The following is a 12584-nucleotide window of genomic DNA, read 5'->3' as shown; positions in this document are numbered from 1 at the left end:
TTTCCAAAATGGTCGCTGTTGCCATGGAAACAGCAAAAATGTGAAAATTTCAAAATGCTCCAAATGTTCTGAAAATTTACAGAAAGATGTATTGCCATGCATATATGTGCATTCACTGTTTAAAATTTTTGAAATGGCTGCCACTTAGTGGCAATGGGGGGAAGGGTGACATCCGCTATTGCTTGCAATGGCAAATCTAGTTATTATTATTCTTGCTCTTCCGCCACTTTTTTGAATGAACTTGTCCGCACCATTTCTCCAAAACCGCTAGTCAGATTTACTTAAGGTTTCACAATATGTTAGATTAACATGTCTAGTGGTGCAATCAGGGTTTCGTTTGTGCATTGGGGTCTAAAAGGGGTACTTTGAGGGGCCAAAAGAAGGGAGGGGTTTACTATAGAACCCTATGGGCTTTTTTTTCTTTTTTTTTTCAAATGATTATAACTTGAAAACCGTTAGTGATAGACACAATCTTTATAATTGAAAATGTTCTACATGATAAAGCACATCAAATGAAGTAAAGGGTTCATCCCCAGGGGTCACCCCAACCCCCTGCCATTTGACAAAGTTCTAATATCTTGTAAGTGGTCAAGATCCCCACCCCTAAACCATATATATTCTGGTTTGTCATGATAAAGCACATCAAATGAAATAAAGGGTAAGTCCCCAGGGGTCACCCCCACCCCCTGCCATTTGAGAAGGTTCTAATATCTTGTAAGTTGCCGAGATCCCCACCCCTAAACCATATATATTCATGTTTGTCATGATACAGTCCATCAAATGAAAAAAAGGATTAGTCCCCAGGGGTCACCCCAACCCCCTGCCATTTGAGAAAGTTCTAATATCTTTTAAATGGTCGAGATCCCCACCCCTAAACCATATATATTCCGGTTAGTCATGATACTGCACATACAAATGAAGTAAAGTATTAGTCTCCAGGGGTCACCCCCACCCCCTGCCATTTGAGAAAGTTCTAATATCTTGTAAATGGTTGAGATCCCCTCCCCTAAACCATATATATTCTGGTTTGTCATGATAAAGCACATCAAATGAAATAAAGGGTGAGTCCCCAGGGGTCACCCCCACCCCCTGCCATTTGAGAAAGTTCTAATATCTTGTAAATGGTTGAGATCCCCTCCCCTAAACCATATATATTCCTGTTCGTCATGTCACAAAGATTAGAATGATATATAGGGTCAGTCCCAAGGGGTCCCCCACCCCCAATGATCTAATATCTTGTAAATGGTCGAGATCCCCACCTTTAAACCATATATATTCTTATTCGTCATGTGAAGAAGATTTGAATGATATATAGGGTCAATCCCTAGGGATCACCCCCACCCCCTGCCATTTGATAAAGTTCTAATATCTTGCAAATGGTTGAGATCCCCACCCCTAAACCATATATATTCCTGTTCGTCATGTCACAAAGATTCAAAAGATATATAGGGTCAGTCCCCAGGGGTCCCCCCACCCTCAATGATCTAATATCTTGTAAATGGTTGAGATCCCCACCCGTAAACCATATATATTCTGGTTTGTCATGCCAAGATGATTTGAATGATATACAGGGTCAGTCCCCAGGCATTACTAATGCATATAACTTTACTGGACTTTGCCCAATGTCAGGCAAACCTGGGAATGACGATTTATTGGAGCTTCGTTTGGGAGACTTCGTAACAGCATCCTGTTACAATCATTTCTTGTTTTCAAATTTTAATTGATAAATATAGATTCTTACATTGGCACCAGTGAACAATCAGATTTATCCAATTGAGATAGTTAAATTATTGAATTTTAAAAGCCCAACCCTAGGTGAGGACATTAACATTTGATAATTTAACTATTGAGATTGGATGTGTCAGATAATCTATGAGTAACTATGTGAGAATCTGTTTCTCTAATGATTATCAAATAAATAAATTTTTGATAGACGAAAATCCCCTTCACGTGTCTTCCACATTCCTGATTTATACATCTTACACTTACAATATTTTGATGCACAAAAACTTCAATTATTCATCTCTGGATCAAATGGAAGCAAACATTAATAAAAGATCACTTTTGATCAAGAACATTGCATTTAATGAAATCTATTCATATAAAATAGTAAACAACTTGAACAACAATTTCTGAGGGTCAAACTATATCCCTATTGTACAAGGTTTTATAAAGTAGTCAATTTCTCTATCACCTGTTAGCACATTTCCATCCAGAGTGCTGATAAGGGTTATGACCTTTTAAATTAGCCAATCATCTACTGAGATCATCGGCAACCACACGTTGATTACATTTTTTAAACAATGGGTACAGAAAGGTTTAAATTGCCAAAGAATTAGAGGAATGCAGTTAACTAATATATGCTTATCCATTACGATATCAGAGATAGTTCCCTCTGGGATCTTTAAGAAATCTGTAATTGTATGCTTCATGATGATCCTCATTAAGATTAACCCCAAAATTTACCATCCTGGGTGTTTTTTCTGCCATTTGGGAAAGTGGTAACCCTTACTGTTCCTCACTTCAGATGCCCTTACACTCAAAATGAAGAATTAAATACCCCTATCAAGCCCTTAAATGTTAACTGATGGGGGTATTAGATCAGTGCTCTTTGAATTTTGGGGTAAAGATTGACTGAAATGCAATCAAAACCCTTATAGTACTGACTTGATATCTATATCTTCCAGGGTTTATCACTACCTTTGATAGTTAAAACAAAATAGTGCAGCGAGGTGATCATTATGATCCTATCCAGTCAGTGTCAATTTATTAATGATATGTAATCTTCAAATGTTCAAGTTAAAATATGATGTGTGTTTTAAAAAACCAAACTTGTCAAGAAAACTTTTTTTATATTAAAAATTACATAAGTTTAACATATTTTATTGTTCAAAATGGCCAAAAGGATTAGACACAGTTTTCATACATACATAAGTAATGTATGGCATATGAATCTGTTATAACAAAAGGTTCATCTAAAAATATACAGTTATGAACAAAAGAAGATAACTCCAATTATTACATTGGTAGCATTGAATTACATTGATTTCACAGTCAAATAAAAACCGATAATTTCACATGTGAAATAAACGTGGTTATTTCACTCTCTGACATCATACAACAATAGGCGTTGTCAAGACGTCGATAACATCGGATCAAAACAAATTGTGAACGCGTAGAAAAAAGATATAGTTCCTTACATTTTCTACATTAATTTCATTAAAAAAAGCCATTTGCCAATGTAATAAAAAGAATAACTAATCAAAGAATTCAAGTATCGAAAATTATTCAACTCGTGACTGAACAACACTGATAATTAACTCATGCGCTACGGGCATTCGTGAATTAATGTGTTGTTCGGTCACTCGTTGAATATTTTTCTCTATTTGATTCTTCGATTAGTTATTCTATAATTCATATTTATAATTTGCCTAGCCAAATACAATTCATTGTTTCAAAATTGAATGTGACCTTTTCCCTTCAGTGCTTTGATTTTTTACTTGATTGGCTTGTTTATTAGGTTGACTGTATCTGTTATTAGTTATATTTAATTTTAAAAAAATTTACTTGTAGACAGTAGAGAGAAATGTAAGGACCAGTTGATTGAATCTCTAAAATCAAAACAGACAAGAACAGATTCACAGCTAAAGCAACTTAGAGAGGTATCTAAATGCAAAGATTTAACTAAAAACAAATTGTGTTTGCCTTTCCTGTAATATTTTTTAAAACAAAAGGAAAAGTTCATTGGGAAGAAAACACCTGTTTATTGGCATGGAGGGTGATGCATGTATAGCAGGAGACACCTACCCTGTCAATGCACCTGGTCTCGCTCCTTATAAAGTTTATGCTATTCCCTTGGTTTTTGTTTGTTATCTTGATTTGTCTTCTTTATCTATATTTATGATATTAGAACATCAGTAAACTACTGTCTTAATTCATGGCCTAAAACACATTAATGTCAGTATAAACTTTTTTTAAATTTGAAGTACCAGTTAATTGGCAGTCAGTATCAAAACTTTTGATGTCTTAAAAAAGCAGTGCTTCCTAATCATTTATTATATCAGGTTCAAGGGTCCGGAAACGGTCATATTTGCCAGTCATGTCCTAAGATGAAAGCTATATGTCCTAAACGAGTAATTGGGATTTAGGACAAATTTTATTTTTTAACAGAAATAATTTCGGTCATTTCATTGACCTAATTTTTGAAATCGGGTTTCTTAATCGCCATTTTCCACTTGTGATCACTTGTTTTTGTTTATAATCCCTTTCCTGTAATAAAACTGTCACTCCAGTAGTTTGATAATCCTGAGGGCCCTTCTTATATCTATATCAATGCCTCTGGGAAACATTTGCTAATGATCGCTAATCACTTTTTACCTGTGGTTTTAATTCACACCTGACAATATTGGTCACAAGCTCAGAATAATATCTTTAAGAAATTAAAATTCCCTGACAAGTGTATTCATTATTTAATTACTTTCAGCAAAGACAATCATCAATTCTGATTTAAAAATAAACCTTACTTTAATTGACGTAGAAAAAAGTATTTTTTCATGAGTAACACATGTGCTTTATTTACTATGTAATACGCATGCGTGAAATTGTCTTCAGCAAATTAAATATTTAATCGTAAAATGCAAATTGATTTCATGTAAAAATAAACGAGTGCAACTATAATCTGTTATATTCAAACACTTTTAAAGGTAATAAAATAAAAAGAAGCCGGTGATTTCCTGTCAATTTGATAAACAAAAGGAATCCCGGAAATGAATCCAGAATTATTCGTACTTTAATGTTATCGCAAAACTTCCAGTTTTAATTTTGTCAAATCGAAAGAAACGTAAGCAATGTCTGAGAAATTAACCATTTTGAGTCATTAAAATCATTTCAGTTTTAAACTGTTGCCTTCCCTAAACTGTTCTTGAAGGTTTTTAGAAAAATGAAATTTACTTAGTAAATGCGATGAAACATCAATACAAGTTTGTTGATGCTATGAATCTAGTTTGACATCAACAATTGGGGGGGCACCAACTTTTCAATCATCTCAAAATGACCGAAATTGTGTGAAAAAATTTCCGGATCCTTGATCAGGTTGTCTGATAATTTGTATGAATCAAGTCATTGTGAGTTTTAGTATAATCACAAAATCTGTGTGTTTAATTGGACCAGAAGGGATATTGTGTTGAGAAAGCAATCTCATGAAACAAAAGGAAAAAAACAGTTGGTTAAACTGAGAGAATTTCAATGTTGTCCTTCATTTTAAGAGTTGCTGGAAATTTTTCAACAATGAACTGAAATACACCTTACAGCAAGATCTAGATGCCATGTAGTATTAATGTAAGCAGTTTGATATTCAATAACAACCATATGCCTTTGAAGATAGATCAGTATGAAAACATACAATTATATTAAGAAAAAAACTTCATGCAGACATCACAGAGCACAAGATATTTGCGGGGACATGGCAATCAAGTGTGATGACGCAGACAAGAGTTTCTTGTAGCAATCATTTTAAGAATTCTGAATTTAGAATATTTTCCCAAAATATATACCTGTTATGGATTCATAACCTTGTAAACAAATTGGAATAAAGTAACAGGAGTGGCAAACTTGATCAATATGACAAATTTTTGTTTTGATTTAATTTCAATAGCTGAAATTATGAGGATGGTGATGTTTTTCTAGTATTATTTTGCAAATTTGTGTAATAGAAATTATAATTTGAACAATCTATCATAACCGAAATTAGGAACAATAAGTAGGTCTTAAAGATGGTAGAAAGTAGATTCAAGTTTACACTTTATATTTTTTTTTGTACTTTGCTAATTATTAAGCACCAACAGCCTCATCATCAGTTTGTTAACATGTAACTTATTTTTCAGTTGTTTGAGAGACAGCAGAGGGAACTGACTCTGTTACAGTTGAATTTGGAAAGTTCTAAAGAAGTTATACATAAGCAACAAAGTAGTTTAGAAGAATTGAGGCTAGTAAATTATATATAAAAGTCTAAATATTTGAGCAAAAATACTGATAAGAGATACATACAAAAAAAGATTAAATTATGTTGTATAGAAAGACAAATATTTTAGTGATTGTGTAGCATTGTCATTTCCAGGCAATCTGAATAAGTTTATATCACTTAATAGCATAAAATAAGAAATTTGATTTTGTCCATAACATTGTGTTGTTGAACTTTTAATAGTCAATTTCTGAAATATTTTGCATGTACAGCTTATAGTTTGTCTCCTTTATTCAAAGCTGGAACCTCTTAAAAGTTATGCAATTATCAGGATTATCAGATATTTTACAACTTTATTCCCTTTATTGAATGGGATACTGTATGCACGTCTGTACACACATTGGAGAGTTTGAAGTAAAAGTTGCAGATTGAATAATTATAACTTTTTTCTCTTTCAGTGCTTCAAGAAGTTGTTTCTCTTGTAGTAAATCATTCAGTCGAATAACAGCAGATTTATCTCCACAACAAACTTTTGCAGAATCCATGAAGCAAAAACGATCGCTTTCTCCCTCAATACATTACTCTGAAAAATATAAAACTCCACAGTCTGAACATGTACAAAAGGCTATGTTAGCAGACATTGAAACTTTTGCATATGAACCATCAAAAGAAAATATAAATGACCAGAATAATCTGATGATATATGATGAAAGGGAGACAATTCAAGAGGGTGAAACTGGTGAAAATAATATTAAAAAAAGGTTTGATCAACATTTGCGCAATTTAAGTGGTGAAGCAACAATAGATGATAAGTATGTTGAGGATAAACAGGATTATGGACAGTTTTTTGGTGCTAAGGAAAGTGGAATAAGTAGTTTAACTAGGGACAGTGGAATAAGTGGGACACACCAAGTTGACTTTACTGTTCAACAAATGTCCTCATCCAGGAGACAGAGAGTTTCTTTTGAAGAAAAGTTGTCCAATTATCTAGATGATGAAGATGATGAAGACAATAATTTGAATAATAGTTTTAATTTAGGAAGTCCAAGAAAAGAGGTTAGAAAAATACAAATTTCTATAATAAAACCAAACTTAAAATAAACCAAAATAATAGCTGTTTTTATGTGAAGGTCAGTCAATATTTAAAGAAATATTTTTAGAGATTCATTCCTAAATCTTAAAAATGACTGCATAATTATGATAGAAGTAATTTTGTTCTGTTACATCTAGAATAAATATCTCAGAATGCAAGACATGAGGATTCCAATCAAGAGTTGCTGGCATTAGCTTTTAGCTTTTTGTACACTATTTCAGCACTTTTTCATTTTAAATTGGTTATTTCTGATTTATATATAAAAGCAAATAATAATGATATGGTTTGAATAGGTAAAATTTTTTAAGTTCTTAGACCACATTCATTCTGTGTCAGAAACCTATGCTGTGTCAAATATTTAATTACAATCCAAATTTAGTGCTGTATCAAGCTTGAATGTTGTGTCCATACTTGCCCCAACTGTTCAGGGTTCGACCTCTGCGGTCGTATCAAGCTGCGCCCCAGCGGAGCATTTTATTTCATTTCATTCATACATTGGTAACCAGGAACAACAAAGACAATGGAGTAAACACATTATGACGTTAAAATTTAGATACCATTTTTTTATACTTCAGGGATTGTAATTTCTATATAACTTGTCCTGAATATCGACACAATAAAACTTGCAGTTCACTAAAGTGTTGTTGTCAATCCAGCGATATTTTATTTATTTATTTTTATTGACAACCCTGCATACCATCGGGTATCCTCTTTAGTGACTCTACCTTCACTTCACCACAAAGGCGTTGGTTCAGCAGCTTCTTATTCTTATCTAAATAATACTAGAACACACCCGCGAAATCGCTGGTATTAAGAGTATAGTTGAAAGTATATAAACTGTTAATTGATGAATTTTTGTAAAAGGTTTTATGACTGGAGAATTTCAGGAAAGGTATCAAAAGTCATAGGTACTTGGGGACGGAACAATTGTTTTAGCCCTTCCCTTTTTTTCCAAAGTCCGTTAATTTTTGTTTTCTGTTAATTTCAATTATTTTCGCGTTTTCTGTATACTATGAACATACATATATACTATAAATAACGTGTATTTGCTATTTACTATCAATTCCAAGTTTACTTTCCACGGCGGTAACTGATATATATTATATATAGAGACTCTCTTTATAATGGTAACAGGAGGGCTGGGTGGCTATGCGTCACCGTCCCCTCTATGTGTCTCATCCGGACAAAGGTTCGTTCCACTGAGACTGAGCTCTGTCAATTGAGACCAAATACAGATGTTCAGATACTTTATTAAATATTCTATATAAATTTATACATGAATGATGAAGCCTAAACATTCACTAAGTTAGGTAATGTTCACAGTCTATGAGTGCAGAGCTATTTCAACTTCTCTTATAGTAATAGTGACCCCAATACAAATGTTTTATTATAATAAGTCTATTATTTTCACAAGTTCATTTTAAAAGGTATAATTCCTCCATAAGAATGGCAAAGTCTTCTATAAAATATCCAGTAAGTTGGATAAAACGTCTACAAAATCATCACAATATAATTTCATATAAATATTCAGTTCATTATTCCGCTCTTCCGGGGTGATAGTGTTTATTTTGCGTCATCCAATATCCTTGCCAAGGGAAATTATTTCAGCATCTCCGTTACATAATATATCAGTGACCGCCGTGGATAGTAGATTTGGAATTGATAGTAAATAGCAAATACACTTTATTTATAGCATATGTATGATCATGGTGTACAGATAAACGCGAAAATAATTGTCCCCAAGTACTTTGATATGAAAATTACGTGTAATTTTAAACAGTGCTAAACGGAAGTCTTGTCTATGACTTAAAAGTGCGTCCGATGACGGAAACAATATCCGGACGCCTTTATTTTCGTTTTTCTCCCAAAATAACCCAAACTGAATAATCATAAGAATGGATGACAAATGCGATTATGCATGGTACCTAGGACATAAGGGCATGATGATTAATTTATTGTGGAAGGAAGAGAAGCAACACACAAAATGAGGTCTTCTCATTTAATAGTATAGATAGTTATTCTTTCTATCTAAAATTTATTTGTTAATATACAGTAAATGGAAGGACACCTTTGTTTAAGTTTTAAGCTTCAATGACTTATTTTAAGTCATGACCATGTTTAGTTCTCATATACCAACTGTCATAAATTTATACCATACAAGTGAAATGCTGCATCTTGCTGAGAATATCAGTATTCAACAAGGTCACCTACACGTACATGAATTGATTCAATGTCTTGAGTTTAGATTTAAAATCTACAATCATGCAACTTGGGTCAATAGGGCTCTCTAACCATTCATTATATGAAGCTTAACAAATTCATATTAAATTTTATGTCCAAGTTAAGTTCTCAATACCAAGGGACTTAAATTTCAGTCTTTATTATAGTAAAATCCAATTTTATATCTAGATATCTTTTGGTTATTTGTGTTGATGGGTTGCTATTTATCTACTAAAGTAATTAACATCTTCTTTTGTTCCTGTTGTTTTAATTTTTGACTTTTTATTCATGCTTATAGTCTGTTGTTAAAGATGTGTTATGTTGTATAATATAAACCAGTCAATCATCATTAATGTTATAATGAATTTTAATGCAGGTGGAGGCCTCACCATCCAGTAAGTTGCAGAAGCTGTTATTAGAATCTCGACAGATGATAGCTGGTCTAGAGAAAACAGCAAAAATTAGCATTAGAGAGGTATTACATATTATTTGTGTCACTCCTTATTCTACTCATTTAGTTATGCTGGTGAATGCTGCAAATCTTGGATGACAGTTACATTTAGTATACAATTGTATATATACATCTCTTACATTTGGTTTTGGTATACAATTGTATATATACATCTCTTACATTTGGTACACAATTGTGTATATACATCTCTTACATTTGGTTTTGGTATACAATTGTATATATACATCTCTTACATTTGGTTTTGGTATACAATTGTATATATACATCTCTTACATTTGGTACACAATTGTATATATACATCTCTTACATTTGGTATACAATTGTATATATACATCTCTTTGGGAATTTTCTTCCTAGTTACTTATTATATTACCATGACTAGACTGTAGCATTGTCTTGCTGCTTTTGCATGGGGATAAAGAATTTGCAATTTGTAATATTCAACCAAACTGGTATGTAGATTATTATACATGTATTTTATTGCTGCAAAATATCAATATGTAGAATATTATATCCAGCTACTGCAAATAAATATGTAGAATATTATATCCAACTACCGGTACTGCAGAATATCAATATGTAGAATATTATATCCAACTACTGCAGAATATCAATATTTAGAATATTTTCCTCGAATTCTTTACCTATTTATCCTTTTCCTGACCTGTCCTGTTGATTATTTTTATTTAATCAAAATGTGGTTTGTTTGATCTCAGTCCTTCATTGGTTTAAATTCGTTTGTGTCGTCAAATTTACTTGCTTTCCTCTGAATTTCCTATTGTGATGTCACAAAATAAGGCGACTATGCCTGATGACGTTACATAGAAAGAACACGTCTTTTTGCAGATCATTGGAAAAGAAGGATTAAGTTTGACTGCATATCATCTGAAAATCATTAGAGAAACTGATTATAACCAAATGTCGTGCAATACTATATTTCTCTGCTCTCGACAGTTAAATTTTAGATATTTAACTATCTCGAGTGGAGAAATAACAAATCACACTCGATGCAGTGGTAGAATCTGAATATTATATCCAACTACTGCAGAAAGTTGAGTAATGCTATTGCACTTTTTACAAAGATTGTTAGCAGTGCAAGTGTGAAATTATAAAATAAATGTATCTAAAGGTTGCAATTCTGTCAATATAGACAATACAATTTCCCATGGGAACTCCTTTTACAACTTAAACTGTGCCACTATACTATTAAGTTTTGTAAAAAATTATATATCCTGTAATGGACAGTTCACATGTACTACTATTTTGTAGCGGAGGGGGCATTAAGTTTTACTCTTGTCCGTCCGTACGTACTTCCCAAAGTTGGTTTCCGTTCTCTAACTTTTTTGCCTCAACCAAATGTTATGAAACTTATACAAAATGCTTATTACCACAAAACACAGATCAAGTTTGAATTTTGGTGGCATCACATTAACCGTTCTAGAGTTATGCCCCTTTACAAATGGAAAAATTGATGAATTTTACATTTCCATTTTCTAACTTTAGTTTGCCTCAACCAAATGTTATGAAACTTATACAAAATGCTTATTACCACAAAACACAGATCAAGTTCGAATTTTGGTGGCGTCACTTTAACCGTTCTAGAGTTATGCCCCTTTACAAATGGAAAAATTGATGAATTTTATGTTTCCATTCTCTAACTTTAGTTTGCCTCAATCAAATGATATGAAACTTATACACAATGCTTATGACCTGAAAAAATACAGTTCAAGTTTGAATTTTGGTGATGTCACTTTAACCGTTCTAGAGTTATGCCCCTTTACAAATGGAAAAATTGCTGAATTTTCATTTCCGTTCTCTAACTTAAGTTAACCTAAACCAAATGTTATGAAACTTATACACAATGCTTATTACCACAAAATACAGATCAAGTTTGAATTTTGGTGGTGTCACTTTTATCGTTCTTCAGTTATGTCCTTTTATAACTTTATATGATATGCAAGCTGGGGCATCATCTGTGTCCCATGGACACATTCCCCATTTATTTCTTGTTTCAGGACAATAACTTGTGTATAAGTGTATGGTTCTCTATATTACCCCAAGGTTCTGTACCTCAATAGGAAGGTTGGGATTGATTTTGGGGGTTATGGCCTTAAGCGTTTAGGAATTAGGGGCAAAAAACTTGGACTTTCTGGTTTCAAGACAATAGCTTGAGTATAAGTCTATGGATCTCTATGAAATTGTACCAAAAGGTTCCATACCATAAAAAGAAGGTTGGGATTAATTTTGGGGGTTATGACTCTAACTGTTTAGGAAAAAGAGGCCAAAAACAATACTTTTCTAAATTATATATAATACTGTGTATAAATTGCTTATTTCTTGACCAATTTCAATGGGGTTTAATTCAAAGTATTGAATTCTTCGGGTTCTTTAATATGCTGAATCTAACCGTGTATTTAGATTTTGGATCCTGTTGAAAGGGTCCAAAATTAAACTTGGTTTGATTTCATCAAAAAATAAATTATTGGTGTTCTTTGATATGCCGAATCTAACCATGTATTTAGATTTTGGATTTGGGCCCTGTTATCAAATTGGTCCACATTAAGGTCCAAAGGGTCCAAAATTAATATTTGTTTGATTCTTAAAAATAAGTGAATTCAAGGGCTTCTTTGATATGCTGAATCTAAACATGTTTTTAGATTTTTGATTATGGGCCCTGTTTTCTAGTTGGTCCAAATCGGGGTCCAAAATTAAACTTTCATATTGACAAAAATTGAATATATGGGGCTCTTTGATATGCTCTGAATCTAACCGTGTATATAGATTTTGGATTTTGGGCCCTGTTTTTGAATTGGTCCATATTAAGGTCCACAGGGTCCCAA

General features: G+C 32.8%; 2 protein-coding genes across 6 annotated transcripts in view; both read left to right on the top strand.

The window, feature by feature from the left end:
• The window catches only part of LOC127712168 (uncharacterized), an 87107-nt gene that overhangs the window by 59224 nt on the left and 15299 nt on the right, over window positions 1-12584 (top strand). The window lies entirely within an intron of this gene.
• The window catches only part of LOC127712160 (repetitive organellar protein-like), an 84938-nt gene that overhangs the window by 62802 nt on the left and 9552 nt on the right, over window positions 1-12584 (top strand). For all 3 annotated transcript variants that reach the window (XM_052218444.1, XM_052218445.1, XM_052218446.1), the window contains 4 exons: window positions 3574-3662; window positions 5883-5983; window positions 6418-7015; window positions 9649-9747. In XM_052218444.1, the coding sequence (XP_052074404.1) occupies window positions 3574-3662; window positions 5883-5983; window positions 6418-7015; window positions 9649-9747 (887 nt within the window). The remainder of the gene's footprint in view (window positions 1-3573; window positions 3663-5882; window positions 5984-6417; window positions 7016-9648; window positions 9748-12584) is intronic.

Source organism: Mytilus californianus, unplaced genomic scaffold (genome assembly GCF_021869535.1).
Source record: "Mytilus californianus isolate M0D057914Y unplaced genomic scaffold, xbMytCali1.0.p SCAF_8, whole genome shotgun sequence".
In the NCBI taxonomy this organism is placed as follows: domain Eukaryota; kingdom Metazoa; phylum Mollusca; class Bivalvia; order Mytilida; family Mytilidae; genus Mytilus; species Mytilus californianus.
The sequence above is the reverse complement of the archived record's forward strand: the minus strand, read 5'-3'. Positions and strand labels throughout refer to the sequence as shown.